Source organism: Urocampus carinirostris, chromosome 13, assembly GCF_059441175.1.
Source record: "Urocampus carinirostris isolate Australia breed hairy pipefish chromosome 13, RoL_Ucar_1.0, whole genome shotgun sequence".
NCBI classification, from domain to species: domain Eukaryota; kingdom Metazoa; phylum Chordata; class Actinopteri; order Syngnathiformes; family Syngnathidae; genus Urocampus; species Urocampus carinirostris.
The window spans coordinates 39,612,698-39,630,581 of NC_142361.1; the positions used below are offsets into that span (position 1 = coordinate 39,612,698).

A 17,884-nucleotide genomic window follows, 5' to 3' on the forward strand; every position below is an offset into this window, starting at 1 on the left:
AATTTCTGACTTTGCACCTATGAAAAACCTGACCCTAAATCAGAGATCCGGCGTTAGTTGAGGCCGGGAGTCGAAGGGTGGGGAAAAAAAATTGGGGATATGAGCTTTTTGGCCCCCGACTGTCCATCTCCACCTGTAATTGTCCTTTGATTTAAATCTTGTCAAATGTCCCCCGTGACAACGCCCGCTGTTGTTAAAAGCCATCCATAAATGTTAGGGTGAAAGGTCATTTAATTTGATTTTTACACCTCATACTTGGCTTTCATTGCAGGGGGCAATATTTTTCCTTCTTTTTATGAGACCTTCATTATTTGGTGTGGAAAAGCCATAAAATGACTGACAGAGAGGTGGCCGATTGGTACCGTGGGAGGGGGGTGGAGGACCCAAATGCACGCTGGCCTGCACTGCTGAACTTTGCATGATTTCCATAACTGAATTATGCGGTAAAGAAGTTAGACGCGTGTCAGGAAAAGGACAGCGATTCCACAATTTGGGTAGAAGCACGCAAGAAATGCCTTCGAGTTAGCGTTGCAACAATTAGTCAACGTTGTCAACTCAATACCGTAAATTCCGGACTATAAGCCGCTACTTTTTTCCCTAACTTTCAACCCTGCGGCTTATTCAGTGATGCGGCCAATTTATGACATTTTTCTAACGGCCGCTAGCGGCGCTCGAGTCTTGCTACCATTAACTGCCCTGTCAAAGCTATATTATTATTATTAAAGCTTTGAAAACTCTCTCGGTGTACCGTCTTTCTTTGTAAATATGTGTAACCCATGTATAATATGTATTTGCAACTGTATATTTTTGTAATGTATTTATTTGTATTTATTTTAGACACTTATTCTGATATGTTTTGCACGCGTGAACGAAAAAAGAGGGGCGGAACAAACGCGAGGTGCCGAGTTTTAGTGAGGACCGCTAAAGGTGAGGGACAGACAAGGACAGAAGAGGAGGTAAAAAGTTGGTTAAAGAAAAAGGAGTTGCGTGAGTAAATGTGTTCATCAGATATATTTTTCCCCCCCTTACCTTTGGAAATATACACTTTTTTCCTTGGATTACTTTCAACGGGACCCGGACTCTGCAGGTTTGCATCGACCCTAAGTACCGGTATCATTTTCGGTTCATTTTGCCGGCTGTGATTTTTGGACTGTGGACTTTAATGAAGGACATTTAGTTTCAATCGCGGGACTTGAAGTCGGGTTTGGGTTAATTCTGTGTTTGTGTTTAAATGTGGGGGCATGTATATACAGGTGCGGCTTGTGTATGTACAAAATAGGTTTTCCTCTTAAAATGTGGTGGGTGCGGCTTATAATCAGGTGCGCTCTATAGTCCGGAATATACGGTAAATATAATCGACAATTTTATTGTTGTTTATTGTCACTGGATACGTATTCCAACAAAATGATGCATCTCGACATGAATAGCATCTCTGCTGAGCGTCACTCATGTGAAAGAGTGTCTCTGTCTCGAGCAGTACCATACACAAACTACAACATCAAGTACCAAAACTTCTAAAGTTTGGGAGTTTTTTAGCTTGGATACGGCAAATATCATACTACTTTCTTATTGCGACATTAATTTTGGCGTGGTCATCCTGGAAGAGGGATTACCTCATGTGCGGTCCCTTCTCAAAGTTTCCTCATTTTCCTCATGTTGAGGTTTGAGTTTTTCCTTGCCCTCATGTAGGATTTAGATCAAGGGAAGGTGTATTAATAGTCTGTGGTTTGCAATAAACTGTGGTCTGTGCAGGCCTTTGAGACTCCTTGTGATTAAGGGTGTCACAAATAAACATGACTTCACTTGACTTGAAAATGAGATCGAATCGAATGCCTTTTTGTCTGTCATCTACATCACTGGTGGTCTAGTGGTTGGAATTTGGCACGCTCATTGCCGCGACCTGGGTTCGATTCCTTCTCAATCCAATGTTTTGCGATAGCGGTCAGCAATATTTTTGGACTGATTAATTTTTGCACATATACACTAAAACTACTACCATAAAGCCTTGTATAGCACCCACAAAAACTTTTCATTCTTTATTTAGGTTAGAAAGATGTGCGTTTTGCAAAAATAAATAAATATATTTGTTTAGCTTCTATGGCAGCACGGCGGGGCAGTGGTTAGCGCGTGTGCGGCACAGTTCTGAGGTCATGGGTTCAAATCCAGCTACCGGACTTCATGTGCTGAGTTTGTATGTTCTCCCCTTGCTTCCTCCGGGCACTCCGGTTTCCTCCCACATTCCAAAAAACATGCATTTCAGGTTAATTTGCCAGGTTTTAATTGTCTCTAGGTGTGAATGAGCGAATGAATGGTTGTCTGTCTCTGTGTGCCCTGTGATTGGCTGTAAACCAGTTGAGGGTGTCCCCTGCCCACTGCCCGAAGATGACTGAAATGGGCTCCAGCACCCCTTGACCCTACTGTGGATAAGGGGTGCAGATAATGGATGGATGGATGGATGGATGGATGGCCAGTCCAAATTGTCCCTTGGTGTGAATGAGCGAGCAAATTGTCCGTCCCTGTGTGCCCTGCAACTGGCTGGCAACCAGTTCAGGGTGTCCCCTGCCCACTGCCCCAAGATAGCTGGGATGGACTCCAGCACCCCCGTGTCCCTACTGAGGATAAGCGGTGCAGAAAATGGATGGATAAATCGACTAAATGAAAAATTTTAATATTATAAGGGAAATGCATGCATCTATCATTACATTTACTTAAATAATTGTGATGAACTAAAAAATAACCTCCTGTTTTTTCCATGCCCTGAAACTTGGATACTTCGAAATTTAACCAAACCACCACAAGCAACTATAATTCAATTCGAATCATCCATTTATCTGGAAGGACACTATATGTAATTAAACTCGACTGTTCGATTGTCTTGAGTATTTACATAAAGTGTATTGTGGTTTCAAATATTACACCTAATGCAGTCCAAATTCAATCTTGTTTCATAAAACGCAAGGTAAACATGCACACGAGGCAAAATAAGGTTGCATCTTATATAGCCATGAGAAACAATCGAATTTGCCAAGCAGATATATGCAAACAACGTCCTTGTGTAACTGGAGCCTGCTCTTCTCTCTGCCTCCTCCCTGGCCAAGTCAGAGAAAATAGATGGCATAATAGGCGTTTCCGAGATAATCTGATAGTCTAGTTCACAGGTGTCAAACAGGCGGCCCGCGGGCCGGATCGGGCCCGCTAAGGGATTGAATCCGGCCCGTGAGACAACACTCAGAGAAGCGCAAGGGAAAAACAAGCTGCAGGTTGAAATATGTCAACTTAATGTTGCCAGAGACAGGTTTCTCTCACAAAGGCACTGTACTTGTATTTATTTCTCTTTCTCTCTCTCTCTCTCTCTCTCTCTTTTTTTTTTTTTCTTTCTCTTTAATCTCGTCCGGCCCCCGACAAAATTTTTGTTCTATCGTGTGGCCCCCGAGTTAAAATGACTTTGACACCCCTGGTCTAGTTAAACACACAGCGTTATGATCCAGATAAAACAAACTACCCCTCTAAATGGATAAATATCCCTCCTTCAGTTTGAAAGGAGAAGGGGGGAAAAAAATCATTGCACCCTTCATCAACTGCAAGACTTGTACCGGCTTGACAGAAATTTAATTCGAGGCTTCTCTTGAAAATAATTATTGTATTTTGAGAGGAGTAATCATTGGCCGGGACATGATTGAATGTGTCCATGCCTATTGACTTTTGCTATGATTAATAGGTTTGTTTAGTCGATATCCCCGTCGAAATTGTATAATTAATTATCCCCGGCGCTGTCAGGGCGGGACGATGGAGAGCCCTGATGAGGATTTGGGAAGATTAAATTTTCTGGGCTCCGGCAAGGCTCCCATCCGGTGGAAAGATGGAATTGTGTACGCGGGTTCCTTTTTATGTTTGCGTCCTGCATTCGGGACATGCTCGGCATCCGCACAACCGCAGAGTTCCCTCCCCTTTTTTTCAGGCTCATTGATTCTGTTTCAATATCTCTTTATTGTAACTTTATCAGTGTGGCGTCGGCAAGAGCATGAGAAATGCTCGTGTGTAAGTGATGAAGCTCGGTGACCTGCCTCTCTTTTTCATGTTGGCGACATCAGGTGCCCGATTACTCTAAACCAGGGGTGTCACATTAAATGAGCGGCGGGACAAATAAAGACATTTGCTACCGGCTGAGGGCTGGACAGAACGGATGTTCATTGAAAAATGTTCACCTATAGCCTAGTGAAGCAAATTTAACCTTCGAAAAGCTAAACATGCATCCTTTATCCGCACCGCTTATCCTCAGTAGGGTCGCGGGGGTGCTGGACCCCATCCCAGCTATCTTCGGGCAGTGGGCAGGGGACACAGGGACAGACAATTCGCTCGCTCATTCACACCAAGGGACAATTCGGACTGGCCATCCATCCATTCATCCATTATCTGCACCGCTTATCCTCAGTAGGGTAGCGGGGGTGCTGGAGCCCATCCCAGCCATCTTCGTGCAGTGAGCAGGGGACACCCTGAACTGGTTGCCAGCCAGTCACAGGGCACACAGGGCACACAGGGCACACAGGGACAGACAATTCGCTCGCTAATTCACACCAAGGGACTATTTGGACCGGTCATCCATCCATCCATTATCTGCACCGCTTATCCTCAGTAGGGTTTCGGGGGTGCTGGAGCCCATCCCAGCCATCTTCGGGCAGTGAGCAGGGGACACCCTGAACTGGTTGCCAGCCAGTCACAGGGCACACAGGGACAGACAATTCGCTCGCTAATTCACACCAAGGGACTATTTCGACCGGTCATCCATCCATCCATTATCTGCACCGCTTATCCTCAGTAGGGTCGCGGGGGTGCTGGAGCCCATCCTAGCCATCTTCGAGCAGTGAGCAGGGGACACCCTGAACTGGATGCCAGCCAGTCACAGGGCACACAGGGACATACAATTCACTCGCTCATTCACACCAAGAGACAATTTGGACTGGCCATCCATCCATTCATCCATTATCTGCACCGCTTATCCTCAGTAGGGTCGCGGGGGTGCTGGAGCCCATCCTAGTCATCTTTGGCAGTGGGGGACACCCTGAACTGGTTACCAGCCAGTCGCAGGGAACACAGAGACATACAATTAACTCGTTCTTTCACACCTAAGGACAATTTGAACCGTAACCGAACATGCATTTCTCCTGAAGGTGGAAAGAAACCGGAGTGCTTGGAGAAAAACACACGCAAGCACAGGGAGAACATGCAAGTCCACACAGAAAAGCTGGTAGATGTATTTGAACCCATGATCTCAGAACTGTGCCAAAGACGCACTAACCACTCAACCGCCATGCCGCCTTTTTTACTCTTGTAAAATCAATCATCCCTAATTCATAGTAGGGGCAGCACGGCGGCGCGGTGGTCAGCGCGTGTGCGGCACAGTTCTGAGGTCATGGGTTCAAATCCAGCTACCGGGCATCCTGTGCAGAGTTTGTATGTTCTCCCCGTGCTTGTGTGGGTTTCCTCCGGGCACTCCGGTTTCTTCCCACATTCTTAGAAACACGTATTTCAGGTGAATTGGCCGGTCCAAATTGTCCCTAGGTGTGACTTATTCTGATATGTTTTGTACGGGCGAATCAAAAAGAAGGGATGAAAACCACGGGGGCTGACGGGAAGTGGAGTAAATGTGAGACGTGTTTGTGGACGCGGCGGACAATAGTAAATATATATTTTGCCCACCCTTACCTTTGGAAATATACACTTTTTTCCTTGGATTACTTTCAACGGGACCCGGACTCTGGAGGTCTGCATCAAACCTTAAGTAACGTTATCATTTTCCGTTCATTTTGCCGGCTGTGTGCTTTAATGAAGGACATTCAGTTTCAATCGCAGGTTTGGGTTAATTTTGTGTTCGTGTTACATATTTTAATGTGGGCGCATGCAGCTTATATACAGGGGCGGCTTGTGTAAGTACAAAATCGGTTTTCCTCTTAAAATATGGTGGGTGCGGCTTATAGTCAGGTGCGCTCTATAGTCTGGAATTTACGGTAAATATGAATAAAATGACTAAATTTTGTGCAGGCTTGGGGAGTAACGGAATACATGGAATGGCAAAAATGATGTTGGCAAGCTGTTTGGACTTATATTCATTCTGTTTCTGTCGCATTTGAGTTTTGCCGGAGATCAAAGAGTTCAAAGCCAGGAGAGAAAGCTTACCACGTGTTGTGAGTCATCATTTTATTCCTATTTAGTTTATTTTGTCGTTTATTAGCATATTTGAATTTGGAGTCATCCAAAAGTCATAGAAAGTAATCCAGTTAAAGCAACCCTACCCAACCCTGACTACAAATCAATGCAATGCGTCACGAATGGCAGTCGTGGGTATTCTACGTCTGCCAGGTCAATAGAAGAAACGAAACCTGCAATAAGTGACTTGCAATGAAGAAATGATTGAGAATGGATGAATATCCAAAAGGTTAGGAGGCATTGGGGTGACTTACCGGGATGCCATTGTTTTCCCGGAAAACGTCTTGGTTGACGTAACTAAAAAGCTTCTTCTCGAGCTGAAGGACGACCTGAAGAGAAGGAGCTCTGATTAATATCCTTACTAATGGGAAGAGCACTCAGTAATTAGAGCACTAATGAACAGCGCTGTGTTGTTGAGCAGTTCGTTCGACACGTGTCTGCAATATCGAATCGCGCAGCGTCTCAAATTTCTTTTTAATCGTTGTGGACGTTTGACTTATGGACTATTACATAGTAATAACAATAAAAAAAAGCATCACCTGTGCAGTGTCTCCGTATTTTTTTGTGAATTTCAACAGAGTAGCAGTTCTCTACTCTTCTAATGAGCCATAACTTATAACAAATGTCTTACAATTACTCAATTAACCTTTTTTAAACGACCAATAAATAGATTCTCAATATACGCCTTTAAAAAACGGGCAGCGTGTCATGATTACCAATTGGAATCACCGGTGACTGCTTATTTGGCGCCAGCCGCCGCGGTTTCTGATTGGTTCCCTGTCCCTATTTAAATCCAGTCCTGTTACTACCCTGTTGTAAGTCTGTCTGCAAACCTCTGTGTATACTAGGCAAGCCTTTTTAAACCTTGACTCCCACCTGTCCCGTTTTTGCTCCCGTTTGTTTCAGGAGGTAGAGCGCTCGTCTTGGGATCAAGAGACCGCAGCTCGAATCCCCCTCCTCCGTGTTGCATGTCGAAGTTTCCTTGGGTAAGACACTGAACCACTAGTGCCCCTAATAAGCAGGTTTGCGCCTTACATGGCTGCACGGCCGCTATTGGGAAATGTGAAACACATTGTAAAGTGCTTTGGGAAGTCTTGACTTGAAAAGCGCTATATAAATGCAGACCATTTACCATTTAGCATCTTGATTATCCTTAAAACGTTTGGAGGCTGACTCCCTATTTGTGTGAGTGTGAATGGGTAAAGTGTGAAGTACATTGTAAAGCGCTTTGGGAAGTCTTCATTGACTGGAAAAGCGCTATATAAATGCAGATCATTTCATCCTAACCACCTTTGCTCTCCTGTCCCGGCTTACGACCCATTTTTGTCCCCGACTACGTCTACTCTCCCTTTCTGGCTTCCGACTCGTTTCCGACTATGTGCCTTATGGGTAGAACTGGCAATAAAATTAACAAATTTGATTAATTCTACTTTTCATATATTGACATTTAAAAAGTTGTTCAATCGGGAACTAGTGTCATTGTGGCAAAATAGGTAAAAGGGTAAGGTAGGAGTTATTAAAAAAAAAAGGTATGGGACTAAGTTTGCCTTAAAACAGACTTAAAATCATTATTTTAATCAATAAAACTGTCACGATTACTTTTACTCATTTGGCGCCAACCGCCACGGGTTGTGATTGGCTCCCTGTCACTACTTCAACACAGTCCTGTCCGTCCACTGTTGTCAGTCCGTCTTTGAACCTCAGTGTATACTAGGCAAGTCTTTTTCGACCTTGACTCCCACCTGTCCCGTTTGTGCTCCCGCCTATCTCCGGCTACGACCTGTTTTGCTCCTGACCACGTCTGCTCTCCCGTCCCGGCTTACAACTCGTTTCCGACCACGCCTTGCTCTCCCAGTCCCGGCTACCGACCAGTTTTCCTCTCCCTGACAACGCCATCGTTGGCTACGGAAGATCCACTTCCGTGTTCGGATCACAATCCGAGTACGAGAGCGACTTGCTTCCCGCGTCCAGCAAAGACCGGATCGTAGGCGCAGCCCTTCCGCTTGCTTTCCTTCAATAAAACGTGTCGTAAACGTTACGCAATTGGGTTCTGTTTCCGTTTTGGTCCTGACACGGGCTGTAATGAATTTATATGATAAATATAAAAATAATAAAGTTTTAGGACCTGGAGAAGGGGGTGCAGGACAAAATGGTGAAATCGCTGCTTGAACGTGTACTTTTAATGTAGGAGTGGGTTTAAAAAGGTTCTGTCAACCTCCAAAATATCTAAGTAAATAACTAGTATAATTGATAGTTTGAATCTAAAAAGGGAGGGAACCTCAGTTTTTATTAATAAGGAGGGAGAGCAGGGCTTGCTTCCACGATCCGATGGCTGACGGACGCTGGCCAGGACTGGAGAGCAAAGGCGGTGTCGAAGTCGGCAACAGGAGGCAGACAGGTAACGGGGCAAAACAGATAAGGTAACAGGCAGGCAGAACGGGGCAAAGTCAGGTCCGGAAAACAGTTGGCAAGGAAGATCAGGCAGAGAAAAGCAGGGCAGGAACAGAGTCGGACGTAAGAGCTTACTGAGCTGGTGGCAACAGTTTGCATAACGATCTGACGGCTTCCTCTTGGAAGCCGGGGGTTTGAAAAGAGTGCATCAGCCAATCAGCTGTCCAGGCTGTTGGCGCCAATTAAACAGTCGCAGGTGCCCTCAATCGGCAATCATGACATATATAGCTTTGATCATTTCCTTTCAAAAAAAATTTTGGTTTTGAAATGAGAAAAATTGCATACAACAACTGGCTTACCTTTCTATCATTATCACTTTCTCGAAATATTATCTTGTCCACTTCGTTGGTGTCCGTGGTTCTTACAGTCTGCATGGTGGTGGTAGGGCATAGAGTCTGAAAGTGAAAACATTAGGAGAATGTTCAGTCGATGTTTTATGTTCATAAAATGACCATCTTATGAAAATAAAATAACATCCATAAATTATTCATTCTGAAAGAGGGAAATCATAACTTAAGGGGCTGTAGTAAATTCATATTCCCATAGGTGAGAACCACCAGGAAAAGTATGTGTGTGTCTGTGTGCGGAGTCAAACTTTGGAACAATTTACAAAACGAGATCAAACAATGTCCAACCTTTCACGTGTTCAAATTTAAACACAAAAAAAAACATTCCTGGCGGAATACAGAGATAAGAAAAATGGGGTATGAGTGATACGAGAGATTGGGAATAGTGCGTCTACAACTATGGTGAACTTTGTTGTTATTGTTGCTATTGTTATATCATTACTGTTATTATTAATATTATTACTATTGTTATTATCATTGGTGTATTTAATAGGGAAGATGAAGGGGTAGGTAGCATTTGCTTCTTACTACCCCTTTTCAAACATATTATGTACAGGGTTGGGTAGGGTTACTTTAACTGGATTACTTTCAATGACTTTTGGATGACTCCAATACCAAATATGCTAATAAAAGACAAAAGAAACTAAATAGGAATAAAATGATGACTCACAACACGCGGTAAGCTTTCTCTCCTGGCTTTGATCTCTTTGATCTCCGGCAAAACGAACATAAATTGCGACAGAAACAAAATGAAAATAAATCTAAACAGCTTGCCAACATCATTTTTGCCGTTCTGCGTATTCTGTTACTCCCCAAGCCTGCACAAAATTGAGTCATTTTATTCCTATTTAGTTTCTTTTGTCTTTTATTAGCATATTTGGTATTGGAGTGTCCCAAAAGTCATTGAAAGTAATCAAGTTAAAGTAACCCTACCCAACCCTGGTTTCTGTCGCATTTGATGTTAAATTTGCCGGAGATCAAAGAGATCAAAGCCAGGAGAGAAAGCTTACCACGTGTTGTGAGTCATCATTTTATTCCTATTTAGTTTCTTTGGTCTTTTATTAGCATATTTGGTATTGGAGTCATCCAAAAGTCATTGAAAGTAATCCAGTTAAAGTAACCCTACCCAACCCTAGTTTCTGTCGCATTTTATGTTAGTTTTGCCAGAGATCAAAGAGATCAAAGCCAGGAGAGAAAGCTTACCACGTGTTGTGAGTCATCATTTTATTCCTATTTAGTTTCTTTTGTCTTTTATTAGCATATTTGGTATTGGAGTAATCCAAAAGTCATTGAAAGTAATCCAGTTAAAGTAACCCTACCAACCCTGGTTTCTGTTGCATTTTATGTTAGTTTTGCCAGAGATCAAAGAGATCAAAGCCAGGAGAGAAAGCTTACCACGTGTTGAGTCATCATTTTATTCCTATTTAGTTTCTTTTGTCTTTTATGAGCATATTTGGTATTGGAGTCATCCAAAAGTCATTGAAAGTAATCCAGTTAAAGTAACCCTACCCAACCCTGATTATGTAACATTATTCTGTTGTTGAGTTATTGTTTTTGTTCTGTTTTTATTTTAATGTTCCAAATAAAGTTTTCATTCATCATTCATTCATTAAAGACTTTAATCGACATACAAAGCACTAACACACACACAACACTCTAGCTTCTTTTACAATCTGGTAACAAACAATTACTGGAACAAGGAAACCCAACACAAAACATCATTTAAAGGCATTTTAAAGAACCTTCCCTGATATGATCACCTCACTGTCCTTTCTCTCCGACTGAACCAATGTACTGACCCCATGGACTGGGAGTATGGTTCAATTCCCCTCTGTGGACTCCCTCAACAATTAGTTAAACATTCGACCATCTGTGTTTGAAGACAGTTGAATGAGGTAATCCCTCAGCTCGTGGTTCCCATACCGCACGGCAGACACTGGATGAGCTGATTGAAATTCAAAGCACAGATTAGATAATCGGGTCAAGCCAATATAGCCGAAAGAAAAGGCCCCTGTAGCTAAAACGTCCCCAATGAGCGCAGTTTTGGCGATGATGAAACGTAGAGTTGGCAGGATTGACGACGAACGCCATTTTTGCTCGACTCTAAACCTAAAACTGGCGTTTCTAAACCCCTGACAAACACTCCATCTTTCGCCCGTTTAGGCAATCCAAATGCAGGGTCAATACGGTCACCTGGCAGCCAAATGCTAATGCGCTTAAGTGCGTTTAAGCAGCTTTGTGCAATGAATAGGCCGAAGAAGGCACCAGTGAGCCGGGTAAGAGATACTTTCCCTGTCAAAAAGTCATTGTTCCAACACTTGGAGACAATCATCTTATGACAATGTGGGTTTTCACAATTGGTGGAGATACTTTCGAAAAAGTGTATTAAACAATGATGACCCTACATTTGCATATTTAGCATCATTTCACCTAAGGTTGCATGCAACACATGGGATTTGAATTATTATTTTTTTAAAAGGTCATTTATGTCTAAATAGGATAGAATAGAATAGAATAGAATAGAACTTGCCTTTCCAGCAGCTACCATGTTATCTCTCACTTTGTGTGATTTTTTTGTTTTATTGTCTGCTTCTATCTTCGGTGTTTTTCTTCCCGTTTTGACAACTACACTATGGATTACTTTCTATCCTATGGACATGAGTTTTAGCGCACAAAAATGCGTTTATTCAAGGAATCAACTCCTTGCCCTGAAGAATTCTCGTGCCGGCGTGATGAACGGGCCTATCGTGGAAGAAGAGCCGGAGCTAGCGAAGCGGCTAGCGGCGTTATGAGTCTTCGGTACCATCCGTAATCATGGTAAATGTGAACTCACTACCAAATAAGACCAACGAGTGCTGGGTAAAACATCGAAGCGCACAGGGAGCGCAGTTGCTGTGTTTTGCGGAAACGTGGCTCACGTTTAGCATTGCGGACGCTAAAGTGTAGCCACCCGGAGCTACCCGGAGCTATCAGGCTTCAGCGCCGCTATACAGAGACACGAAAGCCTGCGGGAATCGGAGAGGAGGCGGACTCTCTAACACGAGGTGGTGTATCCCTGGACACAAAGAAAAGATTTCCATCTGCCGCAGGGATGTCGAACTTTTGGACTAGCGTGTGATGTCATCCACTCCGCTACAAGCACCCCTAGGGCATCATGTTAATCTGTTAATAAACAACAGGGTTGACTGCTGGAAGTGTGAATTTCCCTACGGGGATGAATAAAGTATCTATCTATCTATCTAACATATTGTGACAACGAAATTGGGCATGACACTCCAATTTTACACATTCACAGTGAGGTAAAACACCCAAGAAGATAAAGGAACAGAAAAGATGAGAGATAAAAGAACACTAAAAGTAAAAAGATTTACTGGAGAGACGTGTGAAGCCGCTGCACTCTCGCGCACCGCCATCTTAACTAGTAGGTATTTTGATACATATCATTTAAATATGTAGTAATAATTTGTATGTTGTGTTGATAAATAGGGAGTCAGATTGTACTTCCTTAGATGGATAATGTTTATCACCTAGTAAAATTACTGTTTTTTTAATGTGTAAAGCTTGTTTTTTTGTACCTAAAAATAACTGGAAGTTTGGGTGCGCGTTATACACAAGGTAGTATATTACAGTATTTGAGCAATGACTAATTAGGTGAAAATATCGCTGGCCTCAATCGCAATTACATGTACATTCAACTAAAGTCAAGTCATGTTTATTTGGGGCCCCCCCTAATCACAGAGTCTCAAAGGGCTGCACAGATTATTGCAAACCAGACTATTATTACATACTATTATGACACTATCCCCTGATCTAAAACCTACATGAGGGCAAGGAAAAACTCAAAAACCTCAACATGAGGAAAATGAAAAAACTTTGAGAAGGGACAGTCTCAAAGGGCTGCACAGACCAAAGATTATTTCAGACGACAGACTATCATGACACCATCCCCTGATCTAAAACCTACATGAGGGCAAGGAAAAACTCAAAAACCCCAACATGAGGAAAATGAAGAAACCTTGAGAAGGTACCGCACATGAGGTAATCCCCCTTCCAGGATGACCAGGCTGCAATGGATGTTGCAATAACAAATAATACACAGATATTGTCAACATAAAATATAGGTTATTTATATGCTATAGAATAGAAGTGTGTTTTAAGCTTAGATTTAAACATTTCCACTGAGGTTGCAGATCAGATCTCAGGGGGAAGAGCATTCCACAGGACTGGGGCCCGAATGGAGAACACTCTTGAACCTGCGGATCGCTTGGGTATTCTCAGAATAGTGCAGCCATTAACAGGTCAGTAAAGCAAGGGTGGTTACTGTTTTGGTTAGGTATTCAAATATGTCCGAATATATGTTCTTTGTCGGTTTGTGTGTCTGTCCACAAAAAAGGGGGAAAGAATTTGGCTATGACCAATATCAGTCACGGGCAGTCAGGTGGGTTACCCTAGATGTGAAGAATGCCAACTTTAGGTTTGTTGACTCGGGAAGACATTACACTCTCCCAGCTCAAAACAACATTGAATATCAACACTAATTTAAGGATATGAGTCTCAATTTGGACTTACACTTTGTGTTTGAATCCAGACATGGGTGATGGTCTAATGGTTTACGCTCATTCTAGTTTAATTTTGTCATCTGTTTGTTGGTGATCAGGCAAAACTAACCAAGTTCTCAGTACCACATAGACCAAGGCATGACGAGTCAGCCGTAGTTGCACGTAACAGACATTAGGAATTGTATCTCCATCATTGAAATTAAAAAAAACACATGGGATGAGAGCAGTGTTCCCTCTAAGCTGCGCGCGTGCGCAATTGCGCACTGCTCGCACATTCTCAGTGCATAAGAAAATCTAGCCAACTCACAAAAATCAGGGCTCAAAATCATAATTTAAGAAGCGACTTAAGTCAAAGTTACAGTGCATGAAGGTAAAAATACACGGGTTCCCCTGACGTTGTGTCCTAAATGCGGTATTTTGAAGTCGAGTCGAAGGAGAACGAAGTTGAGTAAAGTTATTAGAGTTTGTCAAGAACCGGCTTCTTCGGCTCGGCTCACTAAAAGGAACCGGCTCTTTCGGGTCCTAAACGGCTCTTTGGGTTGTTTTTGCTTCTTTAATCCCAACATGACTGAAAATTATGTAAAATGATGCACAAAATGACTTAAAGGAAGGGGGGAATAGAACAAAAAAGAAAAAAATACCAAAATGAAAAAGTAGTAAAAAGCTGAGTAAAAAAGAAACGAAAGGAAGAGGAAAAAAAAGAAGGAAACATTTAGAAAAAAGCCAGAAAAAAAGAAAAGAAAGAAATGTAGGAAAAAAGTAAATAGAGAACAAAAAGAAAAAAGTAACAGCTCGGAAAAAATAAACACAATGAGATTTTTTTTAAAGGAATTTAAAACGTAGAAGAAAACCAGGGGAAAAAGAAGAAAAAGTTTGTACCTTGTGGGTAGAACTGGCAATAAAAATGAAAATATTTGATTAATTCGACTTTTCATATATTGACATTTAAAAGGTTCTTTGATCGGGAACTAGAGTCATTGTTGCAAAATAGGTAAAAGAGTAAGGTAGGAGTTATTTAAAAAAAAATTCACTAGTTATAGGACTAAGTTTGCCTTAAAAAGGACTTCAAATCATTATTTTAATCAATAAAACTGTCGTGATTACTGATGTGACTCAGCTGTGCCCGTTCATTTGGCGCCAACCGTCGCGGGTTCTGATTGGCTCCCTGTCACTATTTGAACAGAGTCCTGTCACTCTCCTGTTGTCAGTCCGTCTGCGAACCTCCCTGTACACTATGCAAGCCTTTTTCGACCCCGACTCCCACCTGTCTATGACCTGTTTTGATCCCGACCACGTCTGCTCTCCTGTCCCGACTTACGACCCGTTTTTTGATTCCGACCACGCCCTGTTCTCCCGTCGCGTTGTAAGTTAAGCACAGTTCTGTATCTTGCAACCGACTCAATAAGCCCCCCAAAATGTTAATATTATGCGACAAAATATATCAGGAAATAAAAAGAAATGGATATCTTGTGAAAGAAAGACGTTTGTAGGCCGTACAACCTTTGCAATAATACATTAATCATTCGGAAGTGATTTTTTTTTTTTGCATTGCCGGAAACTCAGCAAAATGTAACTTGATGTCAAGTTTTGGACATGTTTGATCATGATTTAGTTGCCACACTTGGGATTATGGTTGCTCACTGTTGTTTCAAGCGTTGCTCACCGACTTTGTGTGAACGCTCAGACCCGTAAGGAAAATTAGAGGGAACATTGGACGAGAGACATTCTCATTGATCAGCAGAAGCCCTGTGTCCAAAAGAAAGGACCATATCTTCCCTTATTCAGCCATTTGATCAGATCCTGCAAAGTGACTTGGCATCACATTGCTGCATTATGTGTCACAGGTCAACAATGAGTGTTTGTGGAGGCCCAGAAGCTGGGGGGGGGGCTGGGATGGGATGGCCCGTCGCCGGGAAAAGGCCCGGGCTTTATGCATCAATGGAGGATAATCTCATGACTGTCGCAGGAGGAAGCGGCTGTTTAAAGGAGCTCTCTATTCCAGCTGCTCCTTTTAGTGAAGAGGTTAAAGCAATCCGCCCCACTTCAAAGACCAGAAAACCCCACACACACCCAAAACCTTCTGTCTCGGACCCTACCAGCAGATGGAGGTGAATCGCGAGTCCAAATTTCAATACTGAGAAACTCGTGATAATAGCTGCCGTATTATTGAGGTCTTTTAGCGACAAAACCTTCATTATTTTAAAGGAACAAGGCTCAAAAAGCTCATTTTTGTAATCCCTTGCTAATTGTCCAAGTCCTGTTTATTTGTGACGCCCTTAATCACAAAGAGTCTCAAAGAGCTGCACAGACCGCAGATTTTTGCAAACCACAGACTATTATGACACCATCCCCTGATCTAAAACCTACAAGAGGGCAAGGAAAAACTCAAAAACATGTCAAGTCCAGTCATGTTTATTTGTGACGCCCTTAATCACAAAGAGTCTCAAAGAGCTGCACAGACCGCAGATTTTTGCAAACCACAGACTATTATGACACCATCCCCTGATCTAAAACCTACATGAGGGCAAGGAAAAACTCAAAAACATGTCCAGTCAAGTCATGTTTATTTGTGACGCCCTTAATCACAAAGACTCTCAAAGAGCTGCGCAGACCGCAGATTTTTGCAAACCACAGAATATTATGACACCATCCCCTGATCTAAAACCTACATGAGGGCAAGGAAAAACTCAAAAACATGTCAAGTCAAGTCATGTTTATTTGTGACGCCCTTAATCACAAAGAGTCTCAAAGAGCTGCACAGACCGCAGATTTTTGCAAACCACAGACTATTATGACACCGTCCCCTGATTTAAAACCTACATGAGGGCAAGGAAAAACTCGAAAACACGTCAAGTCAAGTCCTGTTTACTTGTGACGCAAAATCGCAGTCAAGTCTCAAAGGGCTGCACGGATCAAAGACTATTGCAAACTACAGACTATTTTGACAACATCCCCTGATTTAAAACCTACATGAGGGCAAATAGTAAACAGATATAGGTTATTCATATGCTATAGAATAGACGTGTGTTTTAAGCTTGGAATTAAACATTTCCACTGAGGTTGCAGATTGAATCTCAGGGCATTCCACAGCACCGGGGCCCGAATGGAGAACGCTCTTGAACCTGCGGATTTCTTCTTGGCTCTTGGGATCACTAATAATAATAATAATAATTTAAGAGCAAAGGCTCCGGACAGTACCAAATTAAATCTGAAAGATATGAGGGAGCAAGTCCATGCATGGTTTTGTATAATACCAAGAAAAGCTTAAAATCACATCTTAGGCTAACAGGGAGCCAATGCAGGTTAGCTAAAATCGGAGTTATGTGATCAAACTTTCTTATCTTAGTTAAAAGTCTCGCCGCAGCATTTTGTACCAGCTGAAGTGACTTGATTCTAGACTTCGGGAGACCGGAGAGTAGTGCGTTACAGTCATCGAGACGGGAGGTATTTTTATTTATTTGTTTTACAGAATATTCATTCGTATTTTGCCTGTTAGTACAGTTAATTTGTCTTCCCATTTTATTCATCCCTACTGAGAGCCATGCTTACTGTACTGTGCGCAGAAATTCTTTAGTGAACAGCTGTTATATCACACAGCCCCCAAGGGACATGATGCTTGAATTGGATTTAATAAAATACACTTGCTATACTGAGACACATTCGAAACGAACGCTAGCAATAGAATAGTATGCAAGATTCAATCATACAACAAATTAGTAAATAGGCCTTATTAAAGTACCGTATTTTCCGCACTATAAGGCGCACCTAAAAGCCTTTATTTTTTTCAAAAGCTGACCATGCGCCTTATAATACAGTGCGCCTTATATATGGATCAATATTAAGTCGCAACTAAGGCAAGCAGCCGCCGACTCGATTTTCCCCCGAAGGCGAAGTCGTCCGCGGTGTATGCTGGGATTTATATACCGGCGTTTCATTTCCTAACCAATGTGTCAATCATCATTTGAATCAGTCACTATTGGCTAAAGCTATTCGGGGGTAAAGGGGGCGGATCCTTTTTATCATCTACAGGCTCGCATAGGCTAAAGGGGCGAAACAAAGCCTGCAATTAGCCGAAAAAGATGAATGTGAATCACACTTTGGGTTGCACTAAGGCATAGAGAAAATATGTTTTACTATTTTGTATTTGTAAATATTTGACTCTCCTGGATTGACTACACTCACGGTTGTAAGAAGACCACGGTTACGTATCATTATTAAACGTGATGGCTGCAAGAGAACTTAGGTGAGCTAAGCGGCTTTATATTTTCCCGGTATCTTGTTTTAGAACGATCTTGATGTTTCTGTGATGAGTCTATTTTGAAA

The 17,884-nt window shown here is 42.4% G+C and overlaps 1 protein-coding gene across 2 annotated transcripts in view; it reads right to left on the bottom strand.

Annotated features, from left to right (window-relative positions):
* The window catches only part of inpp5a (inositol polyphosphate-5-phosphatase A), a 288,035-nt gene that overhangs the window by 54,577 nt on the left and 215,574 nt on the right, over positions 1-17,884 (bottom strand). For both annotated transcript variants that reach the window (XM_088351848.1, XM_088351849.1), the window contains exons 10-11: positions 8,955-9,050; positions 6,459-6,533 (exon numbers count right to left, since the gene is read on the bottom strand). In XM_088351848.1, coding sequence (XP_088207974.1) covers positions 6,459-6,533; positions 8,955-9,050 — 171 coding nt within the window. The remainder of the gene's footprint in view (positions 1-6,458; positions 6,534-8,954; positions 9,051-17,884) is intronic.